Here is a 22436-nt window from a genome sequence, read left to right as displayed (position 1 = left end):
CTGTTTTGGGGATACTGTTGGTTATACAGAGCTGGCAGAGAGCCCAATACACCTCAGATGTTCCAAGTTCTGAGGAATGATCCCTATTTCCTTTCCAAGAAAAAACAGCGTTTGCCAGAGAAGCATAGACCTGGTGAGCACCAGGTGAACCTCCAGGCCGTCTGCCTTCACTGTGGGATCAGCATGGGCTGGGAACCATCCTGCTCTCTCCTCATCTCCATTGGGTCCGTTTGGAGCCCCCCTCTGTGTTAAGGCTTCAATTCCTCAGCTCTAAGCAGCCCATTTTGCAGGTGTCTCCTCTGTAACCTCACGTGCATGAAAGGGATTTGGTGTCCATGTAGGGCAGAATATTAAAGAAATCCAAATCTAAATTGAGACTTCAGGTGCCCGCAAAATTTAGAGGATATAGCAATTTGGTTTGTTCTCATTTATAGCTGGATGCTGCTTTATACAAATAAACTTGACGTGAATCTTTCCCTCCCATGGAAGATAACGATGTTCCCTGCAGCACTCCTAAGCCAAAGTCATTCCTGTTTATTGGCATGGATTCAGATAAAGGCTTTACCTTCCCCCAGCGCAAACTCGGGGGTCTTTTTCTCGTAAATAATTTGCTTTGAGAGCACTTAAATCGGGAACAAAGGCTTTAGGAAAATGTCACCCGTTCGACTTCAGCTTAATCTGTGTGCCATGCCATAAATCAGTGCCTCTCATTACCAGCCTCTATTTCATGGAGTGCCCCCCGTTATCAGCATTGCCAGGGTGAGAGGAGTGAAGAACAAAAAAGAAAGCAAACCTCCAAAGCTCTCTAATGAAACATATATTGCAGAATCAATATACTACAATAGTTTCCAAGGAACTTTATATTCTGTACTGTGTACTGAAGCCTCCTTTATAGATTGCCTTTGTAATGCAGGCTCTGTCAGCCCTCCAATGTGAATCCATCCAAAATCAAACCAAAGCAAAAATGGTGTAAATATTCCATATGAAAACTGAACAATCAGACAAAAGTCAAAATGGATACGAGTAGCTCCTCTTGATAGGCTGCAGTTCGAGATGCCTGCTGCACTGGAAGCGGGAGCATCAGTCTTTTTCAATAGCATTCACAGAAGGAGCTGGCCAAAAGGATTGTTTTTTTTTTTTTTTTTTTTTTTAATTTTATTTTTTGGTGGCAACTGTCAGCTGGTGTGATGTGACTGCATTGTAGCAAGATTTTGAGAGCTGTCATGATTGCTTGGAAAAAGCAATATAATTTCAGGCCAACTAATTGAATCCCTTTGATGCCAAGAGATTTGCTACCACTAAATCCAAACACAGAGATATCTCACCAGCACTTTTATTAAGGCAAACAATGTGAAAGGCTCACTCCACTTTGATGGACAGGATTATTAGGGAAAAACAATAATTTGTTGAAGCTGTATTTTCATGCCATTTCTGAGTATGGCATTAAAGATAGCTGCAAGGCTGGCTCTCCCCCTCTGCCCTCACCTCAGGACTGTGGGGATTTGGTAAGCTCCAACACAGATCTCCTCGGCATTATTGTCAGTGTGAGAAATGCGGTGCATTTCCACGCCTCAGGAATAAACAGAAATAAAGCTCATCCCTAAAGTAACCTAAACAGAATTCATCCTTCCCCTACTTTTTATTGTTTGGTTCACCTCTGTAAAGCTTTTCAGCATTTATATTCATTTTACACTGTCAAAAGCTGAACAGGAGTAAGATAACAAATGGTTCTGGTAGCAGCTGTCACCACCTACTGTCTGTGCATGCCTGTGTGAATCTCTAAATGGAAATAAAGTACTTTAATAACACATTTTCTCTAAACTGTCCTCATGGATAAAGTTCCTCTCAAATCAGCCCGTGAACACTTTCCAATTCGGTGCCCGCTTCAGCCTGCGTTGTTGTCTCTCTCTGCAGAGCCCAGGTAGCGTGCAGCAGTGTGATTTAAGGAGAGTTCAGAGGGGAAATGCGTTAATGGTGCACCTTCTGCACCCGCTGCTCACCTCCACTAGCTGCTTTCTGTGTTTGGACCATCTCCTAACCTGCCTAATTTTCTCCCCATAAATTAAGCTGATTATCGTTGCCTTTTTGGACCGGCTGGGAGGCACCCATAGCCACAAATTAAATGCGGATTGTGCTGCCCTCCCTGTTTCTATAAGATCTCTTCCAGGAGCAGATGGCAGCTTGGGAGGATGAATGCCTTCAATTTCTCAAGGCCCTGGATATCACAGGAACTCCTCTTCAAACCAGCCTCTAAGGCATCGCTTCACAGGGAGAGGCAGGAAGTGGGATCACACTTCTGCACTGACCTTCTGTTGGGTATCTCAAGGCCTGTGATGCACTCAGGGAGCCGTGGGGATCAGATACCCAAAGGGTTTTAGCTGGCTCACTTTCACAAAAGCCCTTTGTTTCTCCAGGCAGAACTGATGTGCCCTGAGCCATCTACGGTATCGGTGGTAGAACAAAAGACTGGGCTCATATCTTTCATGATGAGCCCATGCTTCATGGAATCATTACAGCCCATACCCCCATGTCCCTCAGTGCCACATCCCCACAGCTCTGACCACCTCTGGAGGCGGTGACTCCACCACTTCCTGGGCAGCTGTGCCAGGGCACGACAGCTCTTTATCATCAGAAATGTTTCCTAATATCCAACCTGAACCTCCCCTGGTGCAATTTTAAGCCATTAGCTCTCATCCTGTCACCAGTTCCCTTCCTCCAAGGCTTTCCCAAGTCTTTTATTTCTCTTTTATTTTTCTTCTTCTTTTCCTACTGAGAGAATTACGTTGCCCTTGTCTGCATTTTGCAGTGTCGGTAATGCATGAGGCTTACACGTGTCTAGGTCAATGAGGCTTTTGATTGTAAGTGACAAGTGCTGGGTGATTATTATTTTTAATCAACGGTTTGCTCAATGTTTACAAAGTACGAAGAAAATATTTAGCGCTTTTGAGCACTCGTCACCTCCAGGTAAATAACTGAGTAGCATGTGAGGAAGCCAATTAGAGTTAATTAGAAATTGACTGATCTGCTTTGGCACGAGAATGATTGGAAAATATGGTCTGTCCTTTCTGGAATAGGGATTTTGTTCTTGTACACGCACATCAATGAGGAAACATATTGTTTTATGGTCGGCGTGTAGTATTCCTTTGAGAAAAAAGCACTTTATAAGCCAGATACGTAACAGCACTTCAGGCAAGAAGAATGAGGGCATGAATCCGTACAGACAAATAGTTGTGCAGTTCCTCAGCTTTATGTCATGGTGATGGGCATGCTGGAAATGCCTAGAAGATTAATAGATTCAAATTCAGTGATCAAAAGATGGGAGCGTGTCCAAATGGATCATTATAACAGATTCCCACTCTATCCCACAAGCCAGATTTGAGCCATCTGTAAGCTTCACATTCCTGGTCTAAAATCTTCTGCAGCCATAAAAGACAGTTAAGTATCAGTAGAAAAAAATCAATTTCTTGGCTTTGCAGCCTAAAAATATAGCAATGGCACTATGGGGAGAGGAAAACTGCTGATTATCAGGCCTTTTTATGTTTTTCTTTCTTTCTTTCTTTCCTTCTTTCTTTCTTTCTTTCTTTCTTTCTTTCTTTCTTTCTTTCTTTCTTTCTTTCTTTCTTTCTTTCTTTCTTTCTTTCTTTCTTTTTTTTTTTAAAGCAAGTTAAATGAGTAGGCTGTATTTGGGAAACTAATTTGTTATCAGAGGTTAGAAGAATATTTCTGGAGAGTAAAGTCAGCATCTTGTGCTCAGGTTTGGGGGATCAGTGACTGTCATCTTTGTTGTTCTCTGTCCAAGACTTGGTGTACTCTCAGAAAGAAATTTCAAGAGAACCTGGGCTGATGATAAAACAGACAATTTATGAGTCTGATTTTTAGCTCCAGAAAGCTGGTGTTAAAAACGAATATTTAGCCTTTCATATGTTGTCTCTTCTGCACTCAGGTTTCATGGTGTTAAAACATGTCTAGTCCTGGTACGGCTCTTCTTGGTGAGAGGAGGGTGAGGAGATCTCTATGAATTTGCATTTTTTACCCTTTCTATAAGCAGTTCCAGTCCCCATGCCCCTGAAAGTAAGGGATTATACAATGAGGGCTTCTTGGACCCCAAGATAGGGTAGAAATGTGCCTGTATCCACCTTTCTAGAGACTTAGTGCTGGTTCAGCACAGAGCACATCCAAATATCCCCATCCTGTGCTGTTCCCCAAACTACAGCAAGGCCTCAGAGAGAGCTCTCATGCTTTTCCATTCACTGCTTAAAGTGAACCTCTTCTCCTGTCGGTATTTATATAGAAGATACTCATCTTTTGCTTTTCACCCTATATTAAGACATTGATAGAATGAATGCTTGTTTAAACCATACTGCCTAACTCTACACTGGCATACTGACAAGACCCTGATGCTGTGGCCTCTTTCAAAATATTTTCTTTGCAAATATTGTTGCCTGGAAGTGCGGTCTTGCCATGGCCTTCTTTGCAAGCACTGAATCACAACAAGACCCAGGAAAGGTTAATCTGAAAACCCAAGGTATGTGAACAGAGATGGCAGTGATGTTTAGCTCATGGTGTCCATAGCAGCCATCTGTGGGAGGTTGGGGCATGATGAACATATCCCTCTGATTTTTTAATCATGGGAGGGTTATTTTCAGAACAGCAGAGTCTGGAATTTAAATCTGTACAGGTTTAAACAGACTGATGTTTCTGAAGTCTTTTTTACTCCCTGATATCATGAGTTAGAATGAGACAAGATCTGTGGATCCTTAAGAAGGTTTGGTATTATTTCGTAACTAAGCTGTTAATAATTGGCTAGAGATTTTCTAGATATATGTATACAGTTTCCATTGAGGTTTTAAGCTAGAGTCATTTCTCATACTCTTCATATCACAGTCCAGATGTTCAAGTCCTATTTTTCTACGTTCCAACATATGGGTGCCAAAAATTTGGGGAAATTTACAGTGTTTCTCAATGTAGTCCGCCAAATATACCGTATTACTGAGCTAGGAGGTGGGAGACCAAAGACTGTTGCCCCAATTTCTTCAGCCCTTTCCTTCAATAGTGACATAAAGTATTTAATTCTTAAACTCTAATGGTGACAGTTCTCCATGGGAGCACTATTTTTCCTTCTTCCAGTCAACTATAGTGCAGCTGACTAACACTAGGTCCCCTCTGATTAATTTAATGGTAGCTAAATAGTGCAGCAATAGAAAGAAACCACCGGTTCTTTTTTTGAGAACACTGCCTTCCTGATGTCCATAGTAATCAGCAGTATGTTGCCCAACAGACACAAGCCTCTAAATTAAACATGCATTTCAATTTTCCCTTCTGCTTGATGACTTTCCTTTTCTTGACTTTAACAACTCCGGTGCTGGGCTTTCAGAATTGCCTGTTATTTGCATGTCTGGAAAACAACACGAGCTAAAGAATGATAATACCACGTGGATATATAGGTAGATCTAGAAAAGACATTTTCTCTTAAAAATAGTTAAGAAACATAAACAAGGAAGCATGCCTCAGTGATACAGTTGAAATGTAAGGCCGTACAAGTGCTTTTCTGGATTAGACTCACTCATTTAAAATGTTGTGATGTCAGACTAAAACTTCGATTTCCTTAAATGTGAAAAATACCAGTCTACATTTTGCACCAGAAGCCACAATTTTGAATTCCTGACCTTTGAGCATGTAACAGATCATGCTACTCTTTACCAACATTAAATGTGGAGGAATGTGTGTGTATGTGTGTTTCATCAAGGAGCCGTGGGTAAAACAATCACAGTTTCAATCTCAGCTGTTTAAGTTTTCTGTTTTTCTCTGCATGGTCTCCAATTTGTCTATATCTGAATAAATAGATGAGTTGGAGCTGATGCAGAGAAAAGCAATGAACACGATGCAGAGGTTTAAAACACGTGACCTGGGAGAAAATACTAAAAGGTGTGAATTTATATAATTTAGAGAAAACTGAAGAGATTTGCTGTGAGATTGCATGCATGGAGAGAACAGGGTGGCTTACTGCTTTTCATGGCAGGATAGAGAACAAGTTGTCTGATAGTTTGCGGTATGGGAGATTTGGGAGAAAGCTTTATCACAGCATGCTGACATAGATGTGATGTCCATCTCGGTGAAGATTTTCAGATATAGAGCCCAGAAATGTCTTTCAGACATGTTCTGAGCTTACTTGGTTTTGCTTCTGGACAGAGTGGGATTGCAAGGCAGCTTAAGAAGCCCCACTCCACAGTGTCCTGATTTCCCAACCCCTGCATTCTGGGAAGGAATTCTTTAACCTTTGCTCATTCTTTCCCCAGGATGTCTATTATGGGCCTTTCCATTTCCCTTTGGAACAGACAAGCACTCCTTTCCTCTCAAATGAAAAGTCTTTTTGTCCCCATCACAGCTCATTTCTGAATGAGGGGGGGGGGAGAAAAAAAGCCCGAAAAGGATGTCACTTTCTAATTTTCCTCACTTGCTGCTAGAATACTTATTGTCTTAAAATAAAATGCCTTCAGCAATATAGGAAAAAAAAAAAAAAAAAAGGAATGTTTTAAAAATGCTTTTGAACTGAGTTTGGCAGTACAGCACTGAAACAAGTACAGCTGGCCCCTTTTTCAGGATGTCAAGTGCAGAACTGAAGTGATTGGGGTCACAGTGGAGATGAAACATTAGGGAGAACCCAGAGAGCACAGCTCCAAGTCCTCTATTTTAATCACCAACCGTATTCCTGTAAAGAGTCTGAAGAGCCTTTTCTCTTTTAAATTCTTACAACTACTAGAAAGCGATTTTTTGCATCGTGTATCACAGCAAAAGTCAAGCCCTCAATCACACAGGGAATGTTAGTGCCTGGGTTAATTGTGAAGATATAGGGCATCTTCCAAGGTTTATAAGACAGCAATGCATGTTGAGGTACAGAGCTCAAAAGGCTCTGATGCTGCCTGATAAGGGCAGCTTTTGGCTGCACAGTGCCACTATTTAGCAGTTTTAGCATCACTAAAAATTGAGAGACTGATGCCACTGTTACATTTCATTCTGTACGCAAGCAAACAGTTTATCATAGTCTGTTCCCAGCAATTGTAATCCAATTTTTGTTATCTTACATTGTTTAAAAAAGAGAGGGAGAAAGATACTGTACGTCAATCTGATAAAAGTGTTTAAATAACTGGTGCTTTTTTGTGATTATGTCGGTTTTACAGCAGCATTATGGAAACACGACAGGGTAACTAAAATCTGATTACGTCTAAGTCCTTGCCCATTATGTGATTATTATGAACCATGACTTCTCCTGGCACGTTATGAATTACATGGTCATAATGCAAGGGATTTCCAATATAATTAACTGAGATTAGCAGCACTAGAGAAATCTGGGAATAATGATACAACTTCGAACAATCAGTTTTACTGTAAGTGCTGTTAGCTCTGGCTTCCTGGAACCAGGAGGCTGCTAGATGCAACCATGACCCACCTGTGGGGGGTTCCTGCACCTTTTCTCTCTTTATACCCTCACGCAATTAATTACCACCTTGACAGAGTCCTGGGAACTCCCTTTCCTTTTCTTTTCTTCTCTGTCTGGCTAAGGTTTTTAGAAACCTCAAAGGTTTTCACATACCTCCTTTATGAGGGCTCGGCCAGAAACAGGGAAGGGCTCTGCTTTTGCAAACATAGAAATATCTACTTATTGGAGGGCAGGTCAACTTAGGATAGCTCAATTTTGAACACTTAAAGACAGAAAGTCATGAAAATCACAGATCAGTTTCAAAGATCGTGGCCAAGGTCATATTATTTCTTTAATGTCTCGGGCAGCCAAGAGATCCTTCTTGCCACAAAAAATCAGATGTGAGCTCTCAACTGCAGAAGAAAAAGCTGGTTGTGTCCAGAGGGGTTGCTCCCTACTGGACTTGTCTATCCTCATGTAGAAAGAAAAGGATTTCTATGCAGATCCAATGACAATCAGTGGGTTTTAGAGAAAAAGAGAGAAATGGTGGAGTTGCTGTCAGGAAAAATGAGGAAAACCAGACCTCATGTATAACTGAAAAGTTAAACATCCAGTAGTGCCTGGATGGCTGGGGTATGGTGGGAACTCTTCTGATTCATTTGTCTCTGATACAGACCGGATTCAAAAGAGGAGCATTTCTTTTTCTATGGGTTCTGAATTTCCTTCACCGAGTGTAATTCTATGATAGTTCAATTTATTCTATGATAAATAGAGTTAAGGCCCCAGAGACATTTGGTTCTGATGGCTCCCCTACCCCCGTACCTCCAGTGCGGTTGCGAACCGTCCTGCTGCCACCGCGTAGTTCTTCTGCCTGTAATGTCTGCTGGCCTCCTGCAGGGCCGCCCGCAGCTTCTCATCCAGCCGTGGCACTGCACCATTGGGCACTGCACCATTGGTCGCTGCACTGGTGGCATCAGCACGGCCAAGGAGCGCTGCGGGCACCGCGAATTCAAAGGCGATCTCCTCCTCATCAGCATAAACCAGCTCCGTTTCTACACGCATCAGGGCGTTCAGAGGAATATGGGACAGAGGGGTCAGGGTTAAGGGGTTGCCAGTTTGTGATTTTGTTGCTTCTTTTTTTCCGGCTTGTTTTTCATTGTTTTCTGATTTCCATTTAGGGCTTGCTCTGCCTACATCATTACTTTGTTTTTCCTCCTCTGTCTCTGCCTCTTTTATTCTCTCCGTGATATTTCCTACTGCTCCATCCCCAAGGTGGTTTTTGACCTCTTGCAGTGTCTCTGGAATATCATTCAATTTGTTTGCCGCTACGCTTGACTCCTTGCTAGCCTGTGTTTGCTGAGAGGCTTCATTCTGGCCACTCGTGCCTAAGAAATCTTTTTGAAAGTCAGTGCTGCTTTCTGATTCCATAACTTGAGCAAAGAAAGAGTCCTAGGAGAGAATGCAGAAAAGTTAAAAATGCTCAAACATTGCAAAGCCAAAAGAAGTCTGCAAATATTTTCTCCACTCAGCACATAGTATGCAGCATTATGAGGAAGCTCTTCAGATATGGCATATCAGGCTCATGGTAATTACTGTCTCTGTCCTGTATAAGGGGCATAAAGGTTTTAGGCATCTTAACTACAGTTGATAGCTCTTTATAATGGCTGTTATGTAGAGTAATGGTGGTGCACTAGTTTGTTGTACCTGCAGCAAGCAGGGAAAATATGGCTTTTAATCATAAGGACTAAAAGAAAGAGCAAAAACCTATGACTAATTGACTTGTGTTGCATGCTCTAGGGAGCAAAACATCGCTGGGGCCTGGATTTTGAGAGCTGCTAAGCATGGTCACTGAGGCCAGAGAGGAGTGCTAACAAATTAGCACCTTGGCCGCATTCCAAAGGGCACAGGATCAAAGCAGAGTCTTAGCTTCAGCTGTATTTGAGCAAAATTGCCAAAGTTGTTCAGAGAGCTGGTTGATTCCCTCACTCAAGGCCACAGTGGACAGGGCTCTGAGCACCTGATCGAGCTCTGGGTGCCATGCATATTGTGGGGGAGTTGAACCAGGTAGCCTTTAAATATGCCTTCCTACTAACAATGCTATGAAAATTCAGATCTGGATTTGGGTTTTGAAGCACTTTCTTGTGCACTGTTTTACAGAACACCAGCCTGTCACAGCCCTGCCCTATTAGCAGCACAGGGAGCTGGCAGCAGCCTCAAATCAGTGCATGAGGCAGAGCCCAACCCAGGCCTCTTCTAAATCAGTTCCTGTGCAAAAGGAAAGGTGATAAGATCTGCACTGTACACTCATCATCATTGTGCTCAGATTCAATGGAAGTTTTGATTTTCATCTGCCTTGGCAAGGTAGGAAGCACAGCGAATTTTCTTCTTAGTTTTTCCAGTAGTAATGAAAAGTCTGACTGTAAATAGCTTTAATGACAAGCATCTTTCACAATGGTTTGTTGAGCGTAAGCACTCAGTTTTTAACCTCGCGTTATGGTTTAGCAGGCCCTCATATGTTTAGCACCACTTTAATGCACTTAACTATGGGCACAGATTGTACCAGGGGAAGATACATCACAAGTGCATTTCTCTTTGTCCATAAGGAGATTTTAAACAGATTTTTAAGTTGAGTCTGCTGTATTTGTAAAAGCGGCCAGAACGTGTCTTGGATGCTGTAGTACAGTGAATCTGTACTGTTTAGGGCAATGGGCAGAAATGTACAGAAAAGGGTAGAGGGAAGAGGTGACAGCATTTCAGGCTGTATGAGAAGTTGATACAGAACTGCCTGTGGAGAAACTTATTCCTCCTTCCATAGTTGCCAGAGAGGAAGTGAGAGGTGAGGGGATAATTGTGTGATTTAAGGTAATTTCAGAGGACTTTTTTCAGTGATGTGCTGAGCAATCACAGCTCCTACCGAGTTCAGTGGGGATGGAAAACCAGTGGCCCTTCTCAGATAGTGCTCTGCACTCATCAGAATAGAGCTCAAAGGAATCATATTTATAGCAAACTATTTTGAATGGTAGCAGTAAAGCAGCTGGAAAAGGCTAATGTACTTGCATCTGGCAGCAATTTTACCTGTTTGTTAGACACTCAGTCCCTTTTTAAACAAACCACAGCACAGTCTAAAGATTGGAAGCCTCATTTTCCAGCACTGGCTTCAGCACCAAGTAATTTAGGAAATTATGATTTATCTCTACTGTGCAGTGGAGCAGAGATCTTCCAGCCAGCCCCAGGTCTGGCCGAGGGGATGAGCCTGGTAATCTCAGAGCCACGTTGTGCCAACACTGCTGTCATGTAAGGGGCTGTGACATTGCTCTGTGGATAGCTCAGGCCCCATAGAGGCAATGTGGGGCTTTTACAACCTCTAACATAGGATGTTCACTGGAAAATGAAAACTGAGCACCTACATCAGACAGAAGTTGGCAAGAATTTTCCTCTGAGCAGCCATGATGTGCCATGAAGCACTTGGGGCCGACCAATGGACTCTTCTGTTCACCAAAAAGCTTACAAAGGAAAAGTCCAATATCTGATTAATATCAGTGTGAATGGCAAATTGGCTAGACCAAGCTGTCTTAAAAAGATCAGTAAATTTACCATGCAATAAAAAAAAGCAGAGCATGATCAGTGAAATACATTCCATTAATCACTTTCAGACATTTCTCCAATGGACTGGCACCTGAGATGAACTTCGTTGTATCAAGTGGATTTATGCTGCTCCTCTTGTATTTTTAGGTATTCAAGCTGATTAACATGACTTTGGCTTGTGCAATGGAAGCACGTTTTAACTCAGGCAGCTCACTTTAATCACTGCCTCAATATAAAAACACTGCTAGGGAAAAGCTTTTAGAAAATCATTATCTTTGTCAGTTAAGTATTTTCCTTAGACTTTTGTTAAAATGTCTGTTTTTGATTTTGGAAGCGTTCACTGTAAAATGCTCCTAATGAATCACTATGCAGGGGAATATAGAAAGACAGTTTAGTGCAGCAGTCAGAAGGAAACTCAGGGGCTCTCAGGAATGATCCTCCTCCTCAGTTCAAGCAGGTCCCACTTTCTGCGTAGTGAGGGGTTAATCCTGGCCAAGAGACCTCTGTCCATGACCCTACCAGCTCCCACAGCTAAGCATTTTGTTGGACCTGCTAGCAATGAAACCATATATCTTCAAATGGAGAGGCTTACATGAAAGAAACAAAAAACATAAAAAGAAAAATGTTAAGATCATTTATCTTTTAAAATCTTCTGGTTTTGTCTGTTGTCTTCCCCGTAAGGCTGAGGAAACCTTCTTGGGGAGAGTGCCCAGCCTACCAGATAACATAAACTTCCTTATGTGCATGATCTCGTGAACCCTATTGCTTATGCTTTTTGTTCTGTACCTAGCTTGATTCTGCTTTCAACACATTCTCCTATTATCTCAGATCAGATTAGAGAAGAACCTGCTGATAAATCACACTGGCACTTCAGCTGGCACCGAGTTGTTAAATTCTTTGCCAGTTCTTTGATGAGCCCCTTTTCCTTCTGAATTTAAACTTTGATTTCCACCAAAAAAAAGCTTTTGTCCTTAAAGCTGTGAAGTAAAACCTTTCTAAACACTGAAGGCTGCGTATGGCAGTATTCCCAAATCTGCATATAGCAAGGCAGAACTGCTGGGCTGCATTCAGCATTGATTTAAATGCAGTGGTAGGAGAGGGGAATTTATTCTCATACTTCTCAGTGAGAAGGAGGCTGCCTCAAAGCATCTAAGCACCACATGGTGCAGAACACAGCTCTGAGGGGCAAGTGGCTGTCCACTTGCCGATTCTGCAGTGCTAATTGCTGCATCATGCATTTGCTTGGTTTGGGGATGGCACAGGGAACTTGATGTTCCTTCCTCTGAACCATTTTCCTTACACTGACCCTTTGATAGCGGCCAAAGTAGATCCACCATCCTCTGATGCTGAACATGGATGACTTGCAAATGTATTTGGCAAATTAGGCACCAGATTTGGAGACAGGAATAATTAACTCAACCAGCAGAGATCTTGTCATTCTCTTGCTTTGTTCTCACTTTCTCTGCAGCATAATATAGAGATTGCCTTGTCCAGGGTGGTCTTCCTGCACCTCACTGACTGTCCCAGAAGCTCCAGGTATTAGTGAGCTCAGCACTTCTTCCCCACCAGGGCTCATTTGCCCTCCTAGAAGATACATATGACAACTGCCATATTGGTCTACTGCTTAGACAGTGATGAGACTTTTCCAGGACTTTATAGGAACTGGAGTCTTTCATCCATAATAGATCCTTTCTCCCAGCAAGCCATGTGAAATCACAGGACGGTCATCTGCATACAGTTCATTTCAGTGCAAGTGTTGGAAGAGGCAAAACTGCATCCAAAACTATGGAACACGTGAAAGAAAATGATACCGCTAGTATTTGTACGAGTGATATCCCACCTCCTCAGTCCTGACAGAGAAATAGAGTACAATAACAAAACACATCCAAAGCCCCACAACAGATAGGTCATTAGTTGTCCTCCTCTATAAAAATTTCACTTAAATTGAATTCCAGATATCCTGAACCATCTCTGAGGTGAGGATGCTCCAGTTTCATCACTTAGGAATGAAGCAAGATTTATCTGTATTAGATTTACAGACTTTCTGAATGAGCGTGTGCACTGACAACAGTGATGCTGAGATCTGAACTGAGATTTTTCCAGTCCATCTTTCAGCAGGATGACTTTTTAAGCACTTCCTTTACTGCTGAATACCACAAAGGCTCAGACAATCTATTGATGACGAAGGTCAGCACCTTCTTAGCAGCCCATAAAGTGAGTCTCTCACAATCAGTTTTCAGACTTTTTAAGATTCTAGCCATTTCTTTAGGCAATGAAGCAACCCAGTTCTTTCATCTTGCTATTTTTATTGTTTGAAAGCCTGAGTCACATCTGATCTTTTTTATTTTTAGTTGTCTTTTGGAAAAAAAAAAAGCCTTAATGTATCTTTTTTTTTTTTTTTTTTTTTTTTTTTTGTTCAGTACTCTTATTTTTCAGTGATAGACATAAGTAATGGCTCATTCAGTGCAAAAGCAGAACTCCTTACATTTTTCTTGCTGTGATAAGGGCACACTTGCCATTATTACAGCTGCATTGTCCACATTGCTGCAGTAAAGGTTTTGTCAGCACTTCCACTCTAAACACTATTTTCACTCGCTGTATTTAACCTGTTCACAAAAATAATAATAAATTGGGCTCTGGGCTGAAATTTGGCAAGGGAAATAGTTTTTTTCAGAGTAGTTCAAGGGATTTCACCGTATTATTCTAATTGCTCTTTGAGGCTGAAAGTCACTTATTAATTGTTTATGTGGTGCTGAGTACAACAGAACGCTAATCTCATTAGGCTAGACAGAAGAGAAATATTAAACTGTATTAATAATTACTGTTCCCAGCAATCACAGAGCTCGTTCACTAGATGCTCTTATGCAAAGGCTAAGTCTTATCACTTAAAGGCTGATTCCTTCTATTGCTCGTAATGGCTTATGTAAGTTAACTGACGTAGAATGTGAAAATGTCAGAAACTGAATGTAAGAAACAAATACTGCATAAAATACTTAATATATCTTTAACAAAAAAGATTACAGACATCTAAATTGAATTACAAGGCAGGAACACCCAATGTGTCAGCAATGGGAAAGAGAGAAGGTAATAGGCAGGACTGGGAGGTTTCTGCCTCATGATCTTCTCCATCACGGCATGTGCATTTATTTGGTTCCTTGTCTTAGGCAAGACTGCATGCTTCTCCATGTTGGTGCCCATCTATAACCAGCATTAAGCACAATTTCTTTTCTTTAGTTTTAAGACAGCATCTTAGTAGGTTATAGGACTCACTGAAATGGGTTAGCCAATCTCACGAGAGTTAAACAAAGATCTTAATATTTTCCATTGCTCTGGGGCTTCTTTCTCTCCATGTGCTCTTTAAAATATTATTTTGAAATGTTATATTATTGGGCATCACAGCAGAAGTTAACAGCCAACAATTACAAATGTAGAGACTTCAATTAACTATTTTTTGTTATGGGGATGCTCTCAGATTTTGTTAACATGTGTGTTGAATATGATGAAATCTGTAAAAGAACAGTAAGCTAACAACTACAACTTAAAATAAAGAAGGAGCCCAAATCTCCAGCAGCATATCTTAGGGCAAGGAGGCAAAGCAAATGTGGAAGAGAAGCATCAGTCATCAGCTGACAACCTGGAGGAAGGCAAAGGGAGATGCGATACACAGTGAGGGCTCAGGATATGTGGTCAGTAACTGGTGTGACTAAGGGAAAACGAAGAGAGCCAAACTGAGGATGTTTTCTGCATGCATTTTTAGGCACTGTGTAACTGTCTTCCTTACACTCCCTCCTGGTGAAATACTTCCTCAGAAAGTGTGGGAGAAAAATACTGAGAAACAAATGAGACAGCGGGGTGAGCATTCCAACTTGGCTTAATGATGTCATCCTATTAGCACAAAGCCCCGCATTGTCAATTAGGAAAAAAAAGGTCAGCGCTGTGTCTGATGGGATGTGAAGCCCAGCCAGCCCTCTGCGGTTGGATTCAGCAGTGCAGCACTGGGGGAGCAGCATGGCTCATTTTCATAGCTGAAGGGACACTGAGAAGGAAGAGGGAGAGAACACAGACATTTTTAAATGGTAAAGGTTTCTCCAGCAGGATCCTGGAAAGTGGGGTTGTGAGAACAAACAATTCCTCTCTGTGGGGAGAGTGAGCTTAGGGTAATCCCTAAATGAAAAGGAATGCAAAGATTGGTCCTAGAACTGAGACGTTGTGCTGAAAAGCCCAAGTTTTTTTTGGTACTGCAATATTTCCTAATTCTGTTGGGAAGACAAGAAAGCAATTTTTGAAGAGATTACAAAGCAAACGTCCAAGTGTCCTACTTGCTTTCATTCTGAAGGAGATGAAGAACTATCGATTTTCTGAAGATTGCTTTGAAATGGTGGGAGTTGAGTACTTCTAAAGAACGAGTGCAGAGGGCCAAAGTTTGGTTTAGGAGGGTTGCTGCAGACTGTGCTCTGGGCTTGATTAGTTCTGCCAATGTGCTATTAAGAGGTCTGCATCTCATAGCTGCTCTGGGCAGCCCTGCTTCCAGGACAAGGCAGGAATTCAATGAGAGCTCACAGTGTGGAGAGCACTCTCTTTCACTTCTACAAAATAATCACATTCCTATGGGACCAAGCACTAGGAAAGCCCAAACCTAAAGGAAACCCATAAACACTTCCATTACCTATTTTGTGGCTCACAAAACTCCACTGCTTCCTCCCGTGGTGTTTAATTTGCTAAAGTGTTAACTGCAGCATAGGAGCTCCTAACTAGGACTGTTCCATTTTGATGAAGACAACTTTAGTAGTGATCTTTCCTTTTGGTTACTTTACCTGTCTGATTAGAATGAACCTGGGAACTTGGCACTGAGATTCAGAAGCCATTCATTTTACTGACCACTTAAACAACAAGGTAACACCTTATTCTTTCCTCTGGTAGTAACACAAAAGCTCCCCATACAACTTTTAACCAAAACGAGCAGCAAGGAGAAAAGGCTAGCATGAGTATGGGAAGAAGAAAAGAAAGAAGAAAAAAAAGTCAGATGGGGTCTCAGGTTAAAAAGACCATCATATCAAGATACAAAATGAATTTTCATGGCTTGAGAGGTTGCCCTCCTTCTGAATGTTCTCCTCACCCACACTGCTCCCTTCCCTGCAGGACGAATCTCCCTTGGAAGATGTTAACAGGAATTTATTTTCTCTCAACTTTTATTGTTGTGGCTTTCATTTCTTTTGTACTATTGTCTTTTATGACTGTTGAATCTGTTTTCTGTTGTAAGAGCAATAAATGGAAGAAAAAGAGTGAAAACAGAGAAGTACAATCCAGGATGAGGAAATAGGGAAGCAGACAAAGGGTACAGGCAAGTCCCCTCCTGTTCTTGCCATGGAGGTGCTCTTGAAGAAGGGCTCCATGGAGAAGACAGCCTTAATGAGAAATGGGGAAATCTTAGAGAGCACAAATTAACAGTGATCGGTCCCAAAGATTTTAGCAAATCTAATAGATAGAAGCTGATCATTCTTTTGAGCACAACTTGGTGCCTATGAGCAGAAATTCATCCTTGCGGAGAAGACCAGGACAGCACTATACCTCCATTTCTTAGTCAACAAAACGAAGTTGTCTTTTGCTAAGTTAGCTGCTGAATTTTTATGACCCCAGCAATACAATTTGTCTTGAAGCTTCAACTCGAGTGACCCTTAAAGGCAGTATTGGAATTCTTCTGCTTGGGTTATGGAGGCTAATAAAGAGTCTGTTAAGTGGTGGGAGGGCACTGAAGCATTCATGCATATGAAATCATATGCATATCTATAACCTGAGATTTGTCTGGTGCTATGAAAAGAAATGCAGAACTACTGGTGCTTAATTCTCTAAAACTTTCAGAGCTGTTTCTGGACTCAGATGTCCCTGCAGTGAGTGATGGTTAAACAGGCTGTTTGTAAAAACCTAACAAACCAAACAAGGGGAAGTAGAGAGGTTTCTTTCCAAACCAACAAAGCTTTCTATTTAACTGCAACTTGCTGTCTTAACAATTACTGTACGCTGAAGGTAAAGGCTAACCTGGAACCTAGTGCTGGCTTTATTGATGGGTTTTTATAACAATGAAAACTCCAGGGTGCAAAGGAGAAGAAAGAGAAAAACTTTTCTGGTGGCAATCAGAGCTGCTGAAATAGCCAAAGCAGCATCATTAGAGGCTAATCTGCCTTGGAGTCTGCTTGATTAAAAATAAGAGACAATAATTTTCTTATGGCTCTGGAATTCAATTGAATAACGCCATCTGTTATATCATACCACTGTCATACGGAATGATCTGTATGTTGAAAGCCCTGCTCAGGCATAAAGTAATTAATTTTCATGGCAGGACCAGTTGTGTGAAGTGCAGCACTTCTCCAGTGTAAGAGAAGCCAAGGAGCACAGCAGCTCGCAGGGTGAGGCTGAATTTCCCATCAGATATTAATTAAACACTGAGTCCCCCTGGGAGGCAGAGATATTAAGCAGAGGTATTAAATGAGTTAGCCATAGCAGTGCGTGGGTCCCTCCCTGACTCCATATTCAGGGCCCAATGGTGGGAGGTATTGCTGACCCATCCTTTAGGCTCCTTGTGAGCGGCACTGCGGTTGCCTTATCCTGATGAGGGGTTTCACTGGAGGTACATACACAGACCAGGCAAAACGTCAGGGTCAGAGTCTATGATAAAGCACTTGGAGTTTATCTATCCACCTCCTGGTTTTGCTAGCTGCTTTAGCAAATACTCAAATTATGCTTATTCCATTTCTCACAGCATGGAATAATGAATTTTAAATATTCCCAGGCAAAGGAAGCCTGGGAGGAAGGAAAAAGAGAGAGGCAGAAAGATAAAAATTTTCTGTATGACACCCAGTGAAGCACATGTCAGTAATTGTAAGATTATATTCATTAAAAATGTATTTTAATACTTTCCAGAGTTATCATTACAAACCTAGAAAATCTAGAGCTGGAATTTCTAAAACTTTTTTTTTAACCCGTGCATTACAGCTGCGTATTCCACCCCTAATTGCTTTGTAATCTGACACGTAATGGTTTATTGGTGGCAGGTGAAGCCAAACCCAGTAATGACGGAGAGCAAAAGTGTGCAGAGATGAGAGCTCCTGGCAGCAGCACCTCAGTTCTGCAGCTCTGTGCCACCAATAGAGCTGTGACATGAAAGTTAGCAGGAGAAAAAAGGTTGTGCCAAAGGACTGGCTGAAACAGCTCAGATTAACATTCAAGACAGCTGTTTTGCTTTGACAGCTTTCAGGTTCTTATTATGGCTTCCGGTTTTAATTTCTTTTAGCTCAGTGCCTTCATTTTCCAATGAAAAAAAATTGACTTTTGAGCAATTATTTTAATCTCTGTGGATGTTTATCACCTCTGCTGTATTATTTTTGTCAATACGAATGTTAACCTGTAGTGCTACAAGAACAGTAGGGAAATATTCCTCCATACCCTCGATGAACAGAATGCTACATGGCACAACTTCTACAGCTGCAGATTTCCCATTCAGGACATGCAAGAGAACCTGGTCTTTGGCATGCCTTTATGCAGCTACACAGCTTCATGATGGCCAAGGGAAACCCAGTAGCAGTCGTGGGTCACTGGGAAACAAAGCAATCTGATGCAGCAGTTCATACTGATGCATTTCTGTTTATCATATTAAGAGTGTGGCTGGTTATAGCCTTTATTTCCTATAAACTGCACCTGGACTGAAGCCAACACTGTCACAGACCAATGCTGATTCTGTAGTCCCTGCTTTTGTAACCTTTAAGTTACATCACTATAATGTCTTATGTTATAACTTTCCTGAGATAATTCTGCAAAGCTCCAATGGATGCAAGGTGTGGCAACCTGAATTTTAACTTCTAATAAGGCGCTACATTAGCTGGAAGAGAACTGTATCTGCTCCCTTTTTTCAGCTGGTTTTGAGATGCAGACATCACGGTGAGATCTTTGCTATTAGCTGGGATCTCCCAACACGTTCTGTTTGCTCCAACATTTTTTGCACAGCTTTCCAATTGCTGTGTGTCATGAGCACAGGTACCTTCTGGCCACAAACCCAAATCATTGCATTAATAGGCTGCTGCACATGCAAATTTGGATGGTGAACGATGCTTGGCTTCTTCGTATCATCTTTTACTGCTCCTTCCCAGAGGCATAAATGTCACCTTAAATACACAAAGCACAAGGATGCTCTTGCAGACCTGCATTCCTCACTGCAAAGTATCTTTCCTCCTCCTTGAAGCTCTTTTTTCCTGACTGCTATCATCTCATTGGTGAACAACACTGAATTGTTCATTTTGAAAAAGCAGCATTGGCTGCTGTCAGACTGACTCTGGCTTGCAGAAGGCAGTAAACTCTGAGTTTTTAATTATGAGCTTTGACCCTCAGTTAATCCCAGCAAGGCATCACTGCAGAAGATACTGGAATTCAGCTAATAAATAAATGGAAAGACAAATGAAAGCTAAAGCCAGGGACTCTGAGCAAGGCCTGCTTTGCATGCTGGCTTCTGTGGATTCCTGCTGCAGCTGCTCTTGCAGCTGCATTAGTTCCAACGTCAATTGGAGTGATGCTCTACAATAGCCTTGTTACAGAGGATCCTAAAATCTTCAGAGTTTTTGGAACATTTACATTCTGAAATACCATACTTAAACCATTTCTCAATGTTTAGATTTAAGTGGGCACAATTAGAGTTGATTTTTGTTTTGTTTTTCAACTGGTAGTTATTACATTGAGCGAGTCTTCCTCGTGGTCATGGTCATGCAAACACACATGTACAGATCTAAATGTGATGGAATTGAGTAGTCCCACAGAGTTGCATAACATCAGATGTACAAACAAGCACTTACAGGGTTGGGGCTTACACTGTAATGAGGAAATGCAGAATGCAGCATTCGAGCGTATACTGAATTTTCATAGAATCATCTGGTCCTACTCCCCTACAATGAGCAGGGGCACCCACGGCCCCATCAGGTGCTCAGAGCCTCATACAGCCTGACCACGGGCATCTCCAGCAATGGGGCACCCACCACCTCCCTGGGCAACCTGTGTCAGTGCCTCACCGCCTTTACTGTAACAGGCTTTTTATCCAAAATGTTTTCCTTACCTCAGGTTTTCTGCGTATTTTTTCAAAACATCAGTGGTACATGATGTCTCCCGTTTGCTGGCCTAACTTACCCTTTCCATCCACTGTTAAAAGCTCCAGCGACTTTGTCAGAGCAAGGATAAACCTGTGCAAACGCTTTGAAGGACTCACTCAGTTCTGTCCAGAGATTGCCCGTAAAAGGTTTGTCAGTGGTTACATCTGAATAATGTTACCACAGTGTTTCATCTGTATTTCTTAATTTTTCAAGCTTAGCTATGGATATCCTGGCAAAACTACCAACTTGCACAGAAAAAAATTAAGATTTTGTAAGGAGCAGGCACCATGAAGGGAACATATCTAAGAAAATACTTCATTTACAGGTTCTTAATGTAATGTATTATGGTATTATAATACCTATAAATAGTGCAACTACAGAATGGGCAGCATGGGGACCTTGAAATGCAGCAGACCTCGTCCTATTTAGCATGCTGTTTACAGCTTGCCTTCTAGAAGGCATGCAATTAGATGACAACCTGAATGTTTATTTTAAAATAATGGTGCTAGCCCTTGCGGCTGCAGGAAAAAGCTTGGAAATATAACTCAAATATCATGTAGAGGCTCAGGAAACAAAAGAAAAGAAAGAAGAGAGTCTTTGTGAAAAACAAAAATCATTTCCTTTTGGTGAGATGTTCTGGTTGCTTGCCTGAGGATGTTCAGTGTTTAAGGCTGGCAATACTGAATGCGAGAGGGAAGATTTTATTGTTCGGATACTGTAATAAGAGCAATATTTTTCCCCATTCTAATTATACTTTACATGCATCTTTCTGGTAAGTATGGGCAAGCCATGTGATTTCTGTGCCTCACTGAGCTAATAAGACTTCACTTCTCTTCAGTGGTGCATGGATCAACTTACTAATATTTGTGAAACACAAAGGAATTAGGATGATGAACATCCTATAAATTAATAACCGCATCTCCATTCATTAGCTCAGGAAAGCTCTGTTTTCTTGCACAAAGTGATTACTGAAAATGCTCTACTATGTATTTTATTAGCAAACAAGATGACATTAAGTGGCAATATGTTAAAATTAGTTGTCTTCCATTCTTTAAACTTTACTGGAAAAAAGTTACATTTTCTTTTCAGATTGTGTTTCCCCGAGTATAAAACAGATGCATTTGGATAAATAGATTTGGGACATATGATTAAATTAAATGAAGAAATAGAAACATAATGAAATAAAATCCAAGTATATGAAAAAAATTCTTTTCACAGGGCTGGAGTGGATACATAATGCTTCTTCTCTTCCTTAGCCTGCTATGAGGATGACAGATATTACATCATCTTCCAAAGTACCATCTGAGGTGCCACTTCTGATCTGTGTAAAAATGAGTGTCTGTTCATGGACAGCATATCTCAAAATCCAGTTAAATGTATTAAATCTATTTCTATGTTGAGCACAGTGTTTGTGCTTAGTACATTTATTGCCATCATTAAAATAAAATTAAATGGTGCCATCTGAGATCAGGATCCTATTATACTACTACATATTCATTGTAGAAGATGCTTTTAAAGAGACCAACCAGAGGAAAGAAAGATCCTTAGCAGTAAGGTACTGCATCTCAGACTGTTGAGAGGCCCACTGGAGGAGTGATCTTACGCTTATCGGCACCTGAACTCCACTGATGCACATAATTAAAAAAAGAATCGTTCCAAAACACAAAAGGATTTTGAGTAAGGTCGTTACTCACTTGTCCAGACACTAAAGTGCTGAACACTCATAAATCAGAGCAACTTGTTGACCTTATCCTCAAAGAAATTCTGCAAATGCTTTTAAAAATGCAGTGTAATGTAAGTCTCTGCAACACCTACATCAAAGAAATAAACCTTACGGCTGCAGACCGCAAGATAGAGCTGATGGAGGAAGATATGCAGGAGTCATGCTGTCAACCTGGGACACTGCGTGGGTTCAAGAGCCGTTTCAGAACAGAGAAGGCGATGCCAAAACTCACAGACATTGAGCCCTTCTCAGTGGCCACCCCCTCTGTTCAGCTGCTGAGGACTAAGGAATCCCATGGCCAGAAGGAGACTGCAACAAAATGTCATTTTGCTGATAAATGAATAATTTTACTCTCAAACTAGGCTTTTTTTATTCTTTCACTAGCTTAAGCCCAAATGCTTCCTCTGCAAATTTGCTTCTCCAAGTGCATTTTGGATATGGCTTCCTACTTTAGCTGTGCAGTTGAGGTGAAATCCAGATGTATGAATTGAGGAAATCCTCTCCCTGCTTACTGATCTGCGGCCTTAAAAGTACAGAGTGGGGCAAAACAGTTGTGGGGAAAAGTGCAGCGGGGCTGAACAAA

The 22436-nt window shown here is 41.5% G+C and overlaps 2 protein-coding genes across 3 annotated transcripts in view; one reads left to right on the top strand and one right to left on the bottom strand.

Moving 5' to 3' along the window:
- Positions 1-10875, bottom strand: part of SPATA16 (spermatogenesis associated 16) — a 72356-nt gene extending 61481 nt beyond the window's left edge. Inside the window, exons 1-2 of the mRNA XM_085233203.1 lie at positions 10825-10875; positions 8240-8866 (exon numbers count right to left, since the gene is read on the bottom strand). Of these exons, the coding sequence (XP_085089329.1) occupies positions 8240-8866; positions 10825-10875 (678 nt within the window). The remainder of the gene's footprint in view (positions 1-8239; positions 8867-10824) is intronic.
- The window catches only part of NLGN1 (neuroligin 1), a 494803-nt gene that overhangs the window by 67500 nt on the left and 404867 nt on the right, over positions 1-22436 (top strand). The window lies entirely within an intron of this gene.

This window comes from Meleagris gallopavo, chromosome 11, assembly GCF_905368555.1.
Source record: "Meleagris gallopavo chromosome 11, MGAL_WU_HG_1.1, whole genome shotgun sequence".
In the NCBI taxonomy this organism is placed as follows: Eukaryota; Metazoa; Chordata; class Aves; order Galliformes; family Phasianidae; genus Meleagris; species Meleagris gallopavo.
Note: the sequence above shows the minus strand (reverse complement) of the source record. Positions and strands in the feature narration are given on the sequence as shown.